Raw genomic sequence first — 16,915 nt, 5'->3', positions numbered from 1 at the left:
TGTGGGCATCTTTCCATTGTGCCGGGTGGGTGCTGGGTAGAGGCTGCAGTGCACGGGCAGAGCGCCCTCTACAGGCCTGCCATTGGCCCTGCATTAGTGGGAGAGCAGGGGTTGCACTCGTGGGGTAGAAGGGCCATCCTGCTGGCAGCTGTGGGCCGGGTACCCTACACGTGCCCACCCACCCCCCGATAACTGGGGCATGAGGGGGAGGGCACAGAGGGAGGGGCGCTGTTCCTTCCCCAGCCCTCAACCCCCATGTCCAACCCCCATGTCCTCTGCCATCCGAATACATTAGTGCACCCCCAGCATCGCCTTTTTGCACATCAACATAGGCCTGTTCTCCCCATGTCCCCCAGCTCGTGTGGGGCACTCCCGACCTGCTCTCCAATTGCTCTTTGGCTTACAGGGCAGGTATCTCCCAGGGCACAGGTGCGGGAGGTCGCCCCCAGGACCTCCCTCGGCTCACCGAGGGGCAATTGACACACCCAAACCACCCAGTCATGCTGGGAGCTAGAGCCTGCCTGAAGGCAAGTTTCAGAGTAGCAGCCGTGTTAGTCTGTATTCGCAAAAAGAAAAGGAGTACTTGTGGCACCTTAGAGACTAACCAATTTATTTGAGCATAAGCTTTCGTGAGCTACAGGTCACTTCATCGGATGCATTGAAGGCAATGACGACCCTGGGCTGCAGGGGGCAGCATCATCCCGTAGACCATGACTCATTACACTGCATAGGTATTTGGTGCCCGTCACCTTGGTGTCTGGGCCCTACGTTGCCGTGGGCTGAGCCACCGGTGTTCTCTGTTCGGGAGATCAAGCCCCACGTTCCTCTGCTGCCCAGGGTGTTCCCTGTCCTTCAGAATGGAACCTGCCAGCACATCACCAGCTCCCCCCATGGGCCCTGCCCCCCCTCGTGTACATGTACAAGACCCCAGTCATTGGCAGGCGGGATGGAACCTGGGACCTCTGGAGCTTAGTGTATGAGCCTCTACTGTGTCAGCTAAAAGCCACGTGCCTCTGAGCTACAGCTGTAGCAGACTCACTAATCTCTAAGTGGTCTCTGTACCACGAGAGGGGACAGAGCACAACACCCAGGAGGCATATGGGTTACATACACACCCACCCTGACCCTTCCTCCTCACTGATCACCCTCGTCTGCCCCCAGCCATTAGGGCTGCCCCCCCACAGGACATGAATGGGTCTCGCTCCAGCCCAGGGACCCTCCTCTGCCTGGCCAAACGCGGGAGAGAGCCCTGGCCGGGCCCTGGGGGAGCGGCTGTGCCTTGGTTTGGGACGTCCCTGAGTCACAGCGGCCACAAACAGCCCCCTGTGTCCATGGGTGCCCTGACCACTGAGGGTGTGACACTGCAGCCGGGCCTGGGGAGGCCTCAGGCAGGAACCCCATACGCCCCACGGCATCAGCACCGCAGGCCTGCACATGGCTGTATACCCAAGAAGGCAGCTGGTTCACCCTGCTGGACCCCCAGCTCTGGCTTCAGGGCTGGGGGAGCCAACTGGGCGGGCAGGACAGCAGGAGAGGCCCTTGGGGAAGCACCCCACCCCTGGGGAGGTCTGAAGAGCATTGTCAAAGAAGCCCAGGCACCTGGGGGAGTCCAGAAAAACCTGCCTCAGTTCTCCTAGCTGAACCCCAGCCTCCAGAAACTCCTCTCAGAGGGGTGCCCATTCTGGAGCCCCACCTGGGTTCCCTGCCAGCCAACACAGACACAACGCTGCTGCCTTCACCCCTCCATGAGTGACCCTCACATACCCAGGCAGCCTGCCCCCTTAGGCCAGGATCGAGGGCGAACACAGGCCAGCCCCTCAGTAGCTGGGTGGTGAGCTGTGACTCTGCATGGGTTTTTCCTCTAACTACAATCTAGGCACCTCTACCAGCTCACTTTCCAGTCCAGCCCAGCAACAGCCAGTATAACCAGGACCCTGCTGCCGGGACTACTCAGGTTCACACAGGAAAAGTTCAGAGTGACGCGGCCTCTCCCTTTGGGGAAATCAAAGCCATCACGTGGTTCCCACGGCGTTAGGGCTAGCGCGGTCAAACTCTCACTAGCAGCTAGGCCAGGAGGCCCCCTCACTGCCTGGGGACCCCCACCCACAGCTAGCTAGGGAGCTCTGCAGGTCTCCCCACTCCAAGGCACCAAGAACAGCCCCTGCTGTGGGTCTGGGAGGAGGCCACATCCAGGGTGGCTTCTTCTGCCCATGTCCTGCCCCTCAGCCAGCCAGACCCTGAGGAAGAGGGACCCATGACCATAGCATGTGGAGAGGGCTGGGAGCCATCTTTGGTTTGGGCTGAAGTCTGATGGGACCACAGGTCAGAGAGGTGGAGAAGACCTGTCCAAAGGGGGGGCAGAAGATATTAAACAGGTGCACGCTGCCGGCGCCCCCAGGTTTGGCTTCACCCCAGCGAACTGGCCGGGTGGGAAGACAAAACGAGAGGCCCATGGTGAACTGATTCTCCTCATGCCCACCACAAGCAGTAACGAGGGGGCATCCCAAATTGAAGACAGCAGCCAACCAAACACAATTTCACTGGACCCTCCCAGCACTGACACGGTCTGCATGGGATGGGCACCCTATGGAAATCACTAACCGCAAGGTCAGTAACACAATAACAACAGTATGTGTGTACGCGCGCGTGTGTGTGTATGTGTGTGTGTACACATATACAATATAAATTAATGTAGGTTCTCCTAAACTATTTCCATTAGCAGCAAATCAATTTTTAGGGATTGTTTAGTTTCTATACAGGCTCAATGGCAGGGCCACAATTCCCAGCACACACTGCCAACTCTCAGTGGGGCACCCTCTGCCAGCCAGTGGGGAAGGCCCTCCTGAGAAGGGGGCACGGTTGGGCCATGTCTCTCAATGCTGTGGGGCAGGGAGCTGATCCAGGCAGCGGGCAAGGCCCCCTTTGTGATAGCAGATGGGGGGGGCATACCAGGGCTGGCATTGGACCCTCCACCCACACGGGCCAAGGTTAGATATGCCAAGGCCCTGCTCCCTCCAGTGCAGGGTGTCCCTGCCCCTCAGTTCACCCCAAATGCCACCCTCCTTGGCAGGTGTGAGATCATGGCTGCGGGCTTAGCACAACTCTGCCGCTGCCTCACAGAGCGTGGGACCCCCCCCCACACTCAACAGGAAAAGGGGCTTCGGAAGGGCGTGTTTGGCCCTGTGTCCCGGCAGGGAAAAAGAAACTGAGGCACAGGACGGGACAGCACTACACCCTGCCCCATTTCGTTTCTTTTTCGCTGCCAAGCTGCTCCCTGACAGGACGTGCCCTCTGTCTGCGTCACTTCCCACTTGGCAGCACTCGCTTCCTGTTTCCTGCCCCCCTGGAACAATCCTCTGACTGCCTCGCTGCCACCGCCATCGGGGGGCTTCTGGCTGCTCCACATGTGCATGGAGCGGCTCCGTCTCGCAGCCAGCCCCCAGTGAGGTAGGGAAGTAGCAGCCCCATTTTACAGATGGGAAAACTGAGGCAAGCTCACCTAGCCGGACAAGGGCAGAGCTGGGAATAGAGCCCACTCCCATGCTACAACCATTAGACCTGCTTCTCCTCCTTCTGGCACTTGAAGCTCCCCGGCCGGACTGGCCCAGCCCAGCCAGGCCCACGGATTGCTCGCCCCCCCCCATGCTACATTCATTGGCTGCGAAGGGCTGGCTCGCCTGCGCTGGGAAAATCCCAGTAGTGCCACAGGGCTGCGGGTGCATCCCTGGTTCGGCAGTGGTGAGGTCCGGGTCGCTGGACAGTACTAGCAGCAGGACAGGGGCAGGGGAGCATGGCTCAGTCAGCCCCATCTCCCAGGGTGTGGGGCGGGGGCAGGAGGGTGCCTCCTGTTGCCCTCTTAGTGGCTGCCCCCGCTCTTGCCGCCACCCATCGCCCAGTCGCTGATGATGAAGCTGAGACTCATGACCATGAAGAGCACGCCAAGGCCCGCGAAGCCGGCAGCCTGCAAGGGAGGAGACAGGGGGCAGGAGACATCAGCCCCAGGGCGGGCTCGGCCCACCGGGCACAGGTCCAGACATCTGACCCCGCCCACTCCACCCCTCAGACACAGAACTCCACCCCCAACCTCACCTACCCAGAGCCCCTCAGACACAGCTCAACCCTCAACCTTGCCCACCTCTGCCCCTCAGACACAGAGCTCTGACCTCAACCCAGCCCACCTCTGCCCCTCTGACACACAGCTCCACCCCCAACCTCACCCACCCGCTCTCCCCAGACACACAGCTCCGCCCCAATGTCACCCACCCGCGCTCCCCAGACACACAGCTCTGCCCCTAAACTCACCCACCCGCTCTCCCCAGACACACAGCTCCGCCCCAACCTCACCCACCCGCTCTCCCCAGACACACAGCTCCACCCCCAAGCACACCCACCCGCTCTCCCCAGACCCACAGCTCCGCCCCCAACCTCACCCACCCGCTCTCCCCAGACCCACAGCTCCGCCCCCAAGCTCACCCACCCACTCTTCCCAGACACACAGCTCCGCCCCAACATCACCCACCCGCGCTCCCCAGACACACAGCTCCGCCCCCAACCTCACCCACCCGCGCTCCCCAGACACACAGCTCCGCCCCAACCTCACCCACCCGCTCTCACCAGACACACAGCTCCGCCCCCAAGCTCACCCACCTGTGCTTCCCAGACACACAGCTCCACCCCCAAGCACACCCACCCGCTCTCCCCAGACACACAGCTCCCCCCCAACCTCACCCACCCGCTCTCCCCAGACACACAGCTCCGCCCCCAAGCTCACCCACCCGCTCTCCCCAGACACACAGCTCCACCCCCAAGCACACCCACCCGCTCTCCCCAGACACACAGCTCCGCCCCCAAGCTCACCCACCCGCTCTCCCCAGACACACAGCTCTGCCCCTAAACTCACCCACCCGCTCTCCCCAGACACACAGCTCCGCCCCCAACCTCACCCACCCGCTCTCCCCAGACACACAGCTCTGACCTCAACCCCACCCGACTGTGCCCCTCAGAAACACAACTCCGCCCCAACCATGCCCCTCAGATGCACAGCTCCACCCTCGACACCACCCACCTGCATCCCCAAACACACAGCTCCACCCCTGACATCGCCCCCTGTAACCTTCAGACACACAGCTCTGCACCTGACCACACCCACCCATGCCCCTCAGACACACAGCTCATCCCCTCCCCCCCGGCCCAAACTTAATTGTTATAACTATCTCCCTTTCTTCTGCAGGCCCTTTCCTCCCGAGGTCCAGTGGTTAGAGCCGGGGTTAGGCGCCAGGATTCCTAGGTTCTATCCCCAGCTCTGGGAGGGAGTGTGGCTTAGTGGTGGTGGTGTGGCTGAGATTCAGGACTCCTGTGTTCTATCCAATGGTCCCTCTATGTTTTTTACGTCCATGTGTGGAATGAATGTTGTTATGTGCATATTTGGAGGTGATGTGTGGCGGGTTGGGGCAGAGGGGTTCAGAGTGTGGGAGGGGGCTCAGCGCTGGGGCAGGGGGTTGGATTGCAGGGGGTGAGGGCTCTGGCTGGGGATGCAGGCTCTGGGGTGGGGCTGGGCATGAGGGGTTTGGGATGGGGCTCAGAGTTGGGGCAGAGGGTTGGTATGTGTGGGGGCGTGAGGGCTCCGGCTGGGGATGCGGGCTCTGGGATGGGGCTGGGGATGAGGAGGTTGGGGTGCAGGCTGCCCTGGGGAGAGAGGACTCGACTCCCCCCAGCCCTCTCTTGCCACAGCAGTCCGGGGCCAGATGAGAGGTGCCTCTCCCCGCTGCGTGCCTGCGTGGCCCTTAATAGCCTGATGCACAGCTGTGCAGCTTAGAGGGAACTTAGGTTCTGTCCCTGGCTGTGGGAGGGGAGTGGGATCTAGTGGTTAGTGGTGATGGTCTCAGATTCAGGACTCGTGGGTTGTATCCTCGTGACATCTGAGGAGCCTCCCATGCTATAAATGCGCCTCCTTGCTTCTAAAGTGAGAGCCAACCCTCTGCAAAGTGCAAGGGATTTGTGGTTCCCCCTAAAATTGTGCCCCCCCATACACACAGAGGGGAGGACTCTGGAAATTAAGGCCATTGTTTTCAGAATATTGATAGCTATTAATGTTAGGTGACTGATTTGAAACACACTGGCAGGGAGGCATGACCTCAGCTGTGCCGATTGCCCTGCTGGTCCTATGGCCTCTCAGTGTGGGGGTCAGCACCAAGCACCCCTGAGAGTTGGGCGGGAGACCTCTGGAGGGGGCCCCAAAAGCAGAGTCAATGCTGGCCCAGGGCCACCCTCTGCATAGAATCCTAGAATATCAGGGCTGGAAGGGACCTCAGGAGGTCATCTAGTCCAACCCCCTGCTCAAAGCAGGACCAATCCCCAACTAAATCATCCCCATGCAGTGCCCATTAGCGGCACGATTCCCCCCAACAGTCAGCTTGGCTGAAGAGGATGTACCAGGATCTTGGGGGTGGACTTCGGGGGCTCCTTGTCCTTGGGTACGATGCGAATGTAGAAGATGGCCGGGAAGATGAAGATGAGGCAGGGGGCTGACGTGGCACCTGGAGAACATCAGGAGAGAATGGGTACTGAGGCGCGGGGGAGCAGCCAGCAGCTCCCAGCCCCCCACAACCACCTGACCCCAAGCCAAGCCCCACACCTGGCTAGATCCAAACCTCCCCCCTCTATTGGCATCCTTGGAAACAGTGGGACTAGCCACCCTGGCACAATCCCCAGGTGCCAGCCTTGCCCTGTGGCCAGCCAGGGATCCCAGGAACAGATCTAATGAGGAGTCCAAAGAAGTGGGTTTTTTACCCATGAAAGCTTATGCCCAAATGAATCTGTTAGTTTTTAAGGTGCCACCGGACTCCTCATCGGTTTTGTGGATACAGACTAACACGGCTACCCCCGATACTAGGAACAGATCTGGCATGATGAGTGCAGAGGCAGAACAGGAATTAAAAAAACACCCAAACTGCAAACAAAGAGAAGCCCCCAGGCTTCAGCCTTGAGCCCTGGGCTTTGAGCTAACACAGTGGACAAGCCGGGACTCCAGAGTCCAGGGACAAGAGAGAGCAGCTGGTGCCGCATTTAAATCCTGTGGTTACAATGATCAGAGGGGAGTAGCAAAGGGAGGGGGGCCTTTTGTCTGTCTGGGCCACTCCTGAGAGGAGTTGGGGGAGCTCAGTTGAAGCAGGGACCAATGCTGTACTGATAGTACTGTGGGGCAGAGATCGTGGGCTGAGCAGGGAATGGAGCAGACAGCCCCAGGCTGGGAGGGGACACTGAAGCACAGAGAGGGGATATGACCTAGCTGAGGTTGCCCAGATTGCTAGGCCAGCCCTAACCAGTAGGCAATGCTGCCTCCCCTGTAGCAGGCTGTGGAGACTGAACTCCCTCACCACTGGGGTCCGATCCCAGAACTGCTACTGACTCACTCTGTGGCCTTAGGCAAAGGACGCTCAGTGCCTCAGTTTCCCCACCGGCACTCCTTCCCTTGTGTGGCCGAGCCGTGTTTGTACAGGTCCCTGCAGCCCAGGGCTGAGGCAGGCCAGCAGGGGGCAGTGTGCATGGGAGACTACCCTTCTGCTGGGGAGGAGCAGTGGATTTCACGGGCCGGGGGGCTGGGAATCTGGTACGACAGACCAGACACTATTTCCCAGCCTACAGGGTGCCAGTGTGGGGAGTGCTGGGCTCCCTGCAGTGCCGGGCTCCCTGCAGCGCCGTGGGGGTGGCTCAGGCAGTACGCGCCAGGACTCACCAATCAGGCCGAAGATGCCGAGGATGGAGGGGGCAAAGATGACCAGCAGGTTGATGGTGCTCAGCAGGACCACAGCGATCGCCGTGTGACGGACCCAACTGAAGTCCTTGCCTTGGAAGAGCATCTGCTGGATGGCGCGGCGCACCTAGTGGGGAGAGGGTCAGATTGCATTCCCAGCGTTGGGCCCACAGCCAGTTCCCTTTCCAGAGCCCAGTCTGCTCTGGGCCCACCACACCCGCCATGGACTCCCTGTAGTATGGTGCCCATCACCATGGCCTCTGGGCCCCACTTGCCCCACACCCGCGAGGGCCAACCTGTGGTATGGTGCCCATCACTGTGGTCCCTGGGCCCCTCTCGCCCCAGTCCCTGGCTGGCCCCCATAACTCCCTTCCTGCAGTTTGTATAAACATCCATTTCCTGCTGCTGTCGTGTCCCTCCCGTGCTCACCACGGCCCATGCAGGGCCAGGCCCAGCCAGAGAAACCCCAGGCCCGACAAGGACCACGCGGTGCCAGGGCTCCACACTGGGCTGCCCTCAGTTGCCAAGGCCCATCCAGCCTCTGCTGGCACTACCCACAAGCGGCCAGCCTGTGCCAACTGAAGCCGTGAGGGGCCTGAGACCATGGCGCCAGTGTTCCCCAGTGTGGGGCACTGCACAGGGAGCCAGAACCTCTGATGGTGGGGGAAAGGCCCTGTCCCCTCACCCACCCCTGCGGCTGGCGGGTGGCATCACCTACCGGGAATAGGACGATGGGCACGGTCAGCGTCACGGCGGTCAGCACTGCCACACGCACGCACAGAATCAGCACGTCGAAGGGGTCCACGTAGCTGTAGGTGTGCAGCAGCTCCGACTCCACCCGGCCTGCAGGACACAACCTGTTTCAGTCTCACCCAGGGCGAGCCCCGCTCATCCCGCTGGCCCACGGGGAGACTTGTCCCATGGGGAAACCAGCCAACATGGCTCTGCAATGGCCTGGAGAGGCATTGGGTTGGTGCGTGACAGCGGCACCGGTCAGCCCTAGAGACTTGGAGCCCAGCAACATGACTTCGCTGGGTGGATTGCACTGGAGGGGCCCCGCCACAGCTGGGTCTGGAGGTACCTGGGCAGGAGACGGCTGCCCCATACCATGAGCCCCATGGCTCCTGCCATGGCTGGGTCTGGTGGTACCTGGGTGGGAGAGGGCAGCCCCATAGCCATGAGTCCCATGGCTCCTGCCATGGCTGGGTCTGGGAGAACCTTGGCAGGAGAGGGCTTCCCCATTGCATGAGCCACATGGCTCCCAGGCAGCCAATGGAGCCAGTAACCCAGTTCTGGCAGGTGCCGGCTGGGTCCCTCTGGGGCTAGTGATGGGGGGGGGAGCGGGGATCGTCTTGCCGTGGGGGTGGGGTGGTGGTGGGCACTCACCGTAGAATGTGAGGTAGCCAAAGAGGGCAGCCAGGAAGTACATGACATACATGACGGCGATGGAGATGTTCGAGATGCCCTGCATCTTCTTCTTGGAGGGGCTGCGGGATGCCCACAGCAGGCAGGGTTAGACTCGCCGGCTGCCAGCAGCCGCCACCCGCGTGGGCTGGGCTCACCCTGCTCCGGCCGCGGAGCCAAGCTCTCAGTCCTGAGGCCTTTCCAGGCTGCTAAGCTGGGTCCCTCTTGCTTGGCACTGGCGAGGGAGAGGCACGTTTCTGGGGCAAACCCCGTGGCGCCAGCTGGTGCCTGGCAGCCCAGAACGGATGGGCCCCAGCAGGCTTGGCTGGGGAGCAGCACCCCATCGCCCTCCCTACCCCTGGAGTACCAAGCGTCAGAGGGCTCCTTGCAGGCTGTGTCCTGCGGGCATCTCAGCTGTCCGAGTAGCCACCCTCATTGAAAGCAGGGCTCTCCGGTGCCAGGAGAGGGTGCCGGCCTGACACAGAGACAGGACGGGAGGCAGGAGCTACTCCCACTACTGGCCCTGCTGTAGAAAGGGGCAGGCGAATGGTGGGTGGTCCCTGCCCCACGTGGGCCTGTCAGCCATGAGGCCGGCAAGGTGAGGGCGTGAGCTGCAGAGCTGGCATGGATCAAGGGTCCCCAGAACGTCTGGGAGTGCCCCACGTGGCCCCGTGCCTGGGCTCCAGGTGCCACAAGTCAGAGGGCAAGTCGCTCTGGGCAATGAGGCAGGGGTGGCACCAGAACCCGCTGGAGCAGAACCCAGATCTGGGAGTCCCAGGGCAGCAATGGGGCCCCTGGCTGGGGTAAATGGTCCAGCCATAAGGGGTGGGGGCCCATCTGGGCATGGATCCTTGCCACGTTGACATATACCTGGAGTCGCCCCTGTGCTTACCACGGAGCTACCCCCCCAGGGCTGAGCGACACTAGCTCAGGCTCCTCTAGGGAGCAATGGGGCAGGGTCCCGGGGCCGCCTCCTTCTCCGCCTTTGCCCCACCACATCCCGGCCCCCCAGGACTCACTCCTTCAGCTCCGTGTAGATGGGCAGCACCTCGGGGTGGCACACGAAGGCAAACGCCATGATGGGGATGGTGTAGGCTGTCTGCAGGACACACCAAGGGTCAGCGGGGCAGGGCTGATGGATAACGGTGCAGGGCACCGGCTACAAAGAGCTACCCAGAGCACCCCAGATGCCCAGCGCCCCTGGCCTGGGTCCCTGCAGCTGGGCATGACCCAGTGGTGGGATGAATGGGGAGGATGGGAGTGGAGTGGCCAAGAGGGCCCAGGGGAGGGTGCCGGGCTCACAACCTCCAGTGCAGAACTGCCGGCTCCCACCAGTTGAGTTTGGGTCCCACCAAGCCCCAGCTCCTGGAGGAACATGAGCCGGGGAGAAGCTCGGTGCGCATTTTAAATAAAGAGCATCTCTGGGTCCAGAGGAAAAGTGGCCCAAGCACAACCTGATGGCACAGATGCCCCGAGGCGAAGGGAAAAGCCAGGGGATTTTGTGAAGTCTCACGGCTTGGGAGCCAGTCCTGCCATTTTGGGGGCTTGAGGCATGGTTAGTGGTCCTTGGGCTTGGCCAGATGGCAGCAGGGTCAGTGGCAGGGCTGGGGCATGGCCATAGCATTCCCGGGACACACCCGCACCCAGAGCAGGGCTCCAATGGGATCCTGGCTGGCCTGCAGTGTGACCTGGCGCGGGTGGTACCTGGGAGTTGAGTGTGAAGAGGCTGGCAGAGCAGGCGGCCCCGGCAGCAGCTGGCTGGAGGACCGGGTAGCCATTCTGATAGTCGCTGGTGCTGCCCTGGGCGTTGCTGAGGTTGCGTGTGCCATTGCCATCCTGCTCAGGGAGGGGGCAGGGGATCTGGAACTTCTTGTAGATGACCTGGGCAGGGATGGGGCGGAAAACCTGGTCAGGGCCCGGCCCTGCCAGTGTCGCCCACGGCCCCACAGTGGCTCAGCCCCAACTCTGAACCTGGGAGGAAAGGCTGCGAAGGAGACGGGTGCTGCCCAAGCATGAGGGGGAAATAAAGGGGCAGGGGAGAGCGGCCCATCCCCCTGCATCACTGACTGACCCAGCCAGGCCTTCCTGGCCCAACCCTCAGGGTCCTTCTCTGCCCTGCCGGAAACCCCTGCTCCCGCCTTGAACTGGGGGCACCGGTCTCAGATTGTGGGCACTGGAGCCAAACCCACCTGCCTGCGAGACGAGCAACGGAAACCCCACAAAGTCTTTGTAACCGCTTGGCCCTTCCAGGGCCTGACGTCACAGCAGGGTTTGGTGATGGGCAGAGAATTCTCATATCTGGCGCGTTGTGTGTGCCTCTCCGTGTGCCTTTGTGCGCGGGCATGGGTGTGTGGGCCTTTGTGCGCGGGCATGAACCTCTCCGTGTGTTCTGCTGTCCCTGAAAGCTCAGCGCTCTCCGGCAGCCGCTCGCCCACCCCTCCACCCGGGCCTAGGCTTCTTCAACCAGAAATAAACCAGTCCCTTGCCAGGCCAGGGTCCCTGTCTGGGGCCACGAGCAGCCATGACAAGCCCAGCAGGTTCCATCCCTTCTCCGCAGCCCAGAGCAGAGACCTAGAGTCCCCAGCTGGTGTCTGGAGCCCTGGGCAGCCGCGGGAGCGAGCGCTGAGCCACCAGGCCCTGTCCTACCTCTGCTGGAGTCACTAGCAACCCCCAGCACAGGGCCAACGGGAACAGAGGGTTCTGGGCTCCCAGCCCTGGGCTCCTCCAAGCTCTGCTTGTCCTCCTCACTCCTGACCCGCAGCCCCCTCCTACGCCAGGCCAGGGCCCCTCCAAAGTGGAGTTTGCAGTGTTTCAGCTATTGCAGAATGGAGCCATTTGGCCGCTAGAAAAGGCACATTTCACCAGGGAGCTACGCCAGCTTTAAACCCAGCTCCCCAGAGCTGGCAGGCCGTGCAGCTGCCCCAGGGACCCTGGTGAGGGGAGAGCGGCTGCTCTCTGTCCACGTGTAGCCGCAGCCGGCCCCCCCCCACCAGACAGAGGCGTGGCACTCAGCGCCCGCATGACAGGTGTGCAGCTCCTCATGCCAGGGCTGAGATCACACCAGGCTCCTCATGCACTGAGCCCCCTATCTCCCACCTCAGCCTGCAGAGCCCATCACTCAGAGTCAGGCCCTTCGTGTGGCCCCTGTGCTCCCGATCCCTCCCCAGCAGTAGCAGCATCCCGAGCTCCGGCCAGGCCACCCAGGATGAGGAGCAAGGTGTGAGCCAGCCCGAATGGCTCAGGAAACGGTGCCCCCCCGTCAGTCAGGGCCAGTCCCCACATCCCAGGTCCTTGTACAGAGGGATAACCCCGTGGGGGGGGCAATCGTGGGGCTTCCCCCCGAACCTCCAGGGAGTCCCAGGGAGCTGGAATCCGGAGCAGCTCAGTGGCCGCATGAGACACGCAGGGGAAGCTCCAGCCATGCCCAGGTCAGGGCGTGTGCCCCTCGAGAGAGCAGGCGCCACTGTTCCTGCAGCACGGCAGGGGCTAGGCATGTCCGGCCTGCTGGCCCTTCTCGGGGGAACTGGTGCTCCCCAGGGCCCTGGCAGACTCACCGAGATGAGGAAGAAGACCATGCAGCTGAGGGAGAACCCGCTGGCGTAGCCCAGGTAGCCTGGGGAGAGAGGAGAGCAGGGGGTGGGCGCGAGCAGAGCTGGGTGTGTCCCAGCTCATCATCTTTGGCCCTCATGGGGTTGGCACCAAGAGGTCTGGGGCGCGGAGCCTCAGGGCTCAGTCTGCTTTGGGAGCGATGGGCAGAGATCCAGCTATGGGCACCAGCTACCCCACTTACCAGCCATGGGCATCAGACTCTTCCCGGGCTGCTGCCTCCAGTCCCCTAGCTGGACTCTGCCCTTGGCCCAGACGCATATGGGGATGGGGCTCCAAGGGGTGAGGTGCATGGTGTATGTGTGGGGTGGGGGCATGAGCCCTGGTGGGGCAAGGGGCGGCATGGAGGGCGGTGGCACAGATACCTGGCGCCCACCCAACCCCAGCGAGAGACAGACCCCACTGGCCCCTTGTCGCTTCCCTCCTCCAGTCACAGGCTGGTCCTGCCCTCCAAACACTTCCCCTCCCTGCTATCTCCCTTCCTTCCCCCCTAAGATTCGCTTCCCCGCTTCCTGCCCCGCCCTCAGCCCGAAGCAGCCTGGCTCCCAGCCCTCGCTGCATCCCAGCTCTGATCCCAGCTCCCCTCAACTCCCCACCCGCTCGCCCCACATGGCATTTGCCTGTCCCGCTGTGCCGGGGTGGGTGGGGATGTGCTGCCCATCCGTCCATGCAGCAGAGCTGGGGGTGGGGCGGGCACCTACAATGCACGACGGGCCCCTCTCTCGGGTACCCCGCACCCCACCCCCCCCACGCTTTTCCCCACAGCTGCCAGCCCCGACCTGGCCCTGAGCAGGTGACTCACCGAGCTGCTTCATCAGGGCCAGGGGCAGGATGATGGTGATGGAGATGAGGATCACCAGGTAGTTCCCGTTCAGGTACCAGTCCCTGCGAGACAAGAGGCCGGGTCAGGCCCTGCAGCGCCGGGGGCCCTGGGGCTGACACCGGCGCCTCGGTCAATACCCACCCCCAGCCTGGGCTAGCAACCCCTCTGCCTCAGTGGGAAGGACCAGCCGGGACTGATTCTGGATGCCTGACCCCGCCGTGCTGTGCCAACCCCCACCCCAGCTGGCTCCTTCTCTGTGCCCATCAGCTGCCCCCTCCCCTGCACCAGCTGGGGGGCCTGCTGCAGCCCTGCTGCCTGGAGAGTCTCCCTCTGCCCCTCTCCTCCCACCCACTCACTCTAAGAGTGCAACTCATGGGTCCCAAGTCTCCCCAAGAGGCCCTGGCATCAGCAGAGCCCATGTGGGGGGCAGTTATGGGTTAACCCTGCCTGCTCCTGAGCATCCCCCACAATGGGCACATGGGGTGGGCAGCTAACGCATGTGTTAAGCAATTTAATATCCAGGAACGGGAAAACTGAGCAAGTCAATGTGGTGTAAGGTCCCCCCAGCTCTGCCAGTGCCACTCAATCCCAACCCGCAGCCCCCTGCTATCCCATCTCCCTGCCCTCTGGAAGGAGTGCTGGGCTGCCCGCCGGAACTGCAATGCCCCTGGCTGCCTGCCCCTGCCCAGACACATGGCCAAACCCTGCGTGGCCACATGGGAGTACTCTGCCTCAAGCCACATCTGCCTCCCCCACCCCGCTCGGATGTGGCCAGAGCCCGGCTGGGCCAGAGACAGAGCTCATTCTGTGCAGGGAACATTGGGACCTTTAACGTGCCCTGGCGCTCAGCCTGGCCGCACTGAGCCAGCTCTGCGGAGACTGTGCCAGTGACCACTGTGGCTCCGGGCATCCACCTGGCCTGGACTAGATGACCTGTCCTGCGGCTCCCCCTTGCTCACCCCCATGGGCAGCTAATCCCCACCCCGATGGGGCTCCAGGCTCCTCCATGGGACCTGACTGTCTCTGGCTCGGGGTCCTCCAGCTCAGGACGGTCCCTGGGAATTGGGTCAGGGCCCCACTGGGGAAACCAGAAGAAGATCCCTAGGAATGTGTGGGGAACGAGCAACCTCCTGTTGTCCTCGCCCATGGCTTCTCCCACGGGCTGAAAACTAGGCCTGAGGCCTGTGGTGATGGGCACCCATGCTGGGGGGACTGTTGTGCAGTGCTGGGTCCACTTGCAGGGCTAGCGATGGTTGTGGGGACAGCGTTGCCATGGGAACGGTTTGCAGCGCCAACCGTGGGTAGTTTGACTCATGGGCCTGGATCTCATCTCTCCTCTCCCTTGGTGCACCAGGAGACGTGCCACTCATGCCCCACCCCAGGCTCAGAGCAGAATCCAGCATTTCGTCACTGCAGTGAGCCGAGCTCACAGTGCCAGGCTCTGATACCATTCACATCAAATAGTGGGGAGTTCCCCAGCCAGTGATCCCTGGCTAGAACCCCCAGGTCCATTCCTTCCCTGAGCAAGCAGCACTGTGATGCTGGGATTTGTGCTAATGCGGGACGGTGGGGCATGGTCCTTGGGCGCACGTGGAGCTGTTTGGAACGGAGTCTGAGCATTGACTAGTGCCAGGATCGGGCCTGCAAGTGGCTGCCAGGCCCAACAGTGCGCTCGCTATGCTGTGCCTGTGCAAGAATCTAGATCCAAACACCCAGAGTTCAGGGCCTGGGCGGCTCCGGTTCGGCCGGTCTCCACTTAACTTCCAGGGGAGAGATGGGCTCAGGGTGCCAGGAGTGACCCATCCTTTGGCCTCGTGGGTGCCGGGCATGGAGTGCCTCTGCCGGCCTGTGGGAAGCCGGATGAACCGATAGAGGCACTGGGAGACAGGCTCTGGCACCCGACATGGATGTTGGAGTGGTAGTGACACGCGCAACGACCTCGCCAGCTGCCACGTTAACCCCTTGGTGCCCGGAAGTGCCAGCTGCCCCGGCCCGGTGCCACATGGAGAGTCACACCCCGGGGAAGGCGTGTGCCCAGCAGGGGGCTGGCTCTGCCCACAGGAAGAGGAAGCAGGGATTGGACATTCCCACTGGTTTAATCCGACACCAAAGGCTTATTCAGCTCTGGCATCAAGCTAAAATAGAAGTTACTAAATACGGCTAAATCCCTGTGACAGGCTGGAGGCCAGATCTGCCCGGCCGCCACAGGACGTGAGGCACAGCTGAGCCTGGGGGAAGCCGGAGATCAGACAGGGGGCAGAGGCCTAGAGGAGAGAGGTACAGGCAGGAAGTAGGGAGAGAGGAAATGCACCGAAGAAGGAGTGTGAGAGACAGAGCCAGGCTAGCAGGGCAGAGAGAAGGGAGCTGCGAGCGTGACAGGAGGGCGCAGACACAGCCTGGTACAAACCAATCACCAGGAGGCTCAGGTGTCCTCTGGGTGAAAGTCCCAAGCTGGGATCCCCTGGGCAAGCTGGTTTTGCAGAGGGGTGTCATGCCGTGCCTCAGTTTCTCCAACCGGGAAAGGGGGCTAATAGCGCTGGCCTGCCTCACGGTGGGGAGGAGATCAGCCCGGGGAGGCAGAAGGGCAGGGCCGGGGGCAGGAGACAGACCAACGGATAAGAGGAGGCGGCTGGAGTCACATGGAACATTCTCCCTCAGAGGTCGTGTGTCAGATTTAGCGCAGATCACGGGGCAGATCAGCTTTCGCTCCATCTGACCCCTAAAGTGCACCAGTCCCCAGACAAGCACCACCCGGGAGCAGGGCTAGCAGGGGCTGCGGGTCGGGAGTGAGGGGCACCCAGAGCTGTGGGGAGAGCCCAGGACTGGGATAGCAGGAGTCATGCTGTGTCCTGGGCTGGCTGTTTCCCCATGCAAAAGCCCCTCTCTGGCTCCCGTGAAGTGGGGCTGGGTCCAGCCCAGCTGGGGTTGGCTGCAAGTGGTGACTAGCATCTGCAACTCAACCCCCCCACACTGCGGTCTTCCCCTAAGCAGTGTCCCTTCCCTGCACCCCCAGCTGGCTCAAGCCGCTGGCCTCGGGTCACTCCTGCCCCTGCTGGGCCCCTTCTTACCACCTGAGCTCTCCGAGGGGCCCTCAGGACGTCCCTTCTACCGCTGGCTGGGGCACTGAACCTGGCCCTGGGAACGAGGGGTGGGTACTGGGCCCAGCCCTGCTAGGGATCCCCTTCTATTTGGAGCCAGGGAGCAGGGGCTGGCAGAGGCACTTGATGCCCCCCCGGGCCATGTGGTGCCTGGGCTCTCTGCACTGGGGAGACGCCCTGGTTGGGGATCCCTGGCTGGGGGGCTTGGATGCTGCGGATTTGGCTGCCCCT

The 16,915-nt window shown here is 62.3% G+C and overlaps 1 protein-coding gene across 2 annotated transcripts in view; it reads right to left on the bottom strand.

The window, feature by feature from the left end:
* Positions 1 to 593: 593 nt before the first annotated feature.
* SLC38A3 (solute carrier family 38 member 3) overlaps positions 594 to 16,915 on the bottom strand; it is a 68,836-nt gene continuing 52,514 nt past the window's right edge. For both annotated transcript variants that reach the window (XM_084634278.1, XM_084634279.1), the window contains 9 exons: positions 13,566 to 13,648; positions 12,712 to 12,770; positions 10,862 to 11,038; positions 10,177 to 10,256; positions 9,140 to 9,240; positions 8,472 to 8,596; positions 7,736 to 7,880; positions 6,433 to 6,536; positions 594 to 3,961 (listed from right to left, as the gene is read on the bottom strand). In XM_084634278.1, coding sequence (XP_084490404.1) covers positions 3,857 to 3,961; positions 6,433 to 6,536; positions 7,736 to 7,880; positions 8,472 to 8,596; positions 9,140 to 9,240; positions 10,177 to 10,256; positions 10,862 to 11,038; positions 12,712 to 12,770; positions 13,566 to 13,648 — 979 coding nt within the window. In that variant the 3' untranslated portion in view covers positions 594 to 3,856. The remainder of the gene's footprint in view (positions 3,962 to 6,432; positions 6,537 to 7,735; positions 7,881 to 8,471; positions 8,597 to 9,139; positions 9,241 to 10,176; positions 10,257 to 10,861; positions 11,039 to 12,711; positions 12,771 to 13,565; positions 13,649 to 16,915) is intronic.

The sequence above is a fragment of the Lepidochelys olivacea genome, assembly GCF_965140295.1.
Source record: "Lepidochelys olivacea isolate rLepOli2 genome assembly, chromosome: 7".
Taxonomy (NCBI): domain Eukaryota; kingdom Metazoa; phylum Chordata; order Testudines; family Cheloniidae; genus Lepidochelys; species Lepidochelys olivacea.
Note: the sequence above shows the minus strand (reverse complement) of the source record. Positions and strands in the feature narration are given on the sequence as shown.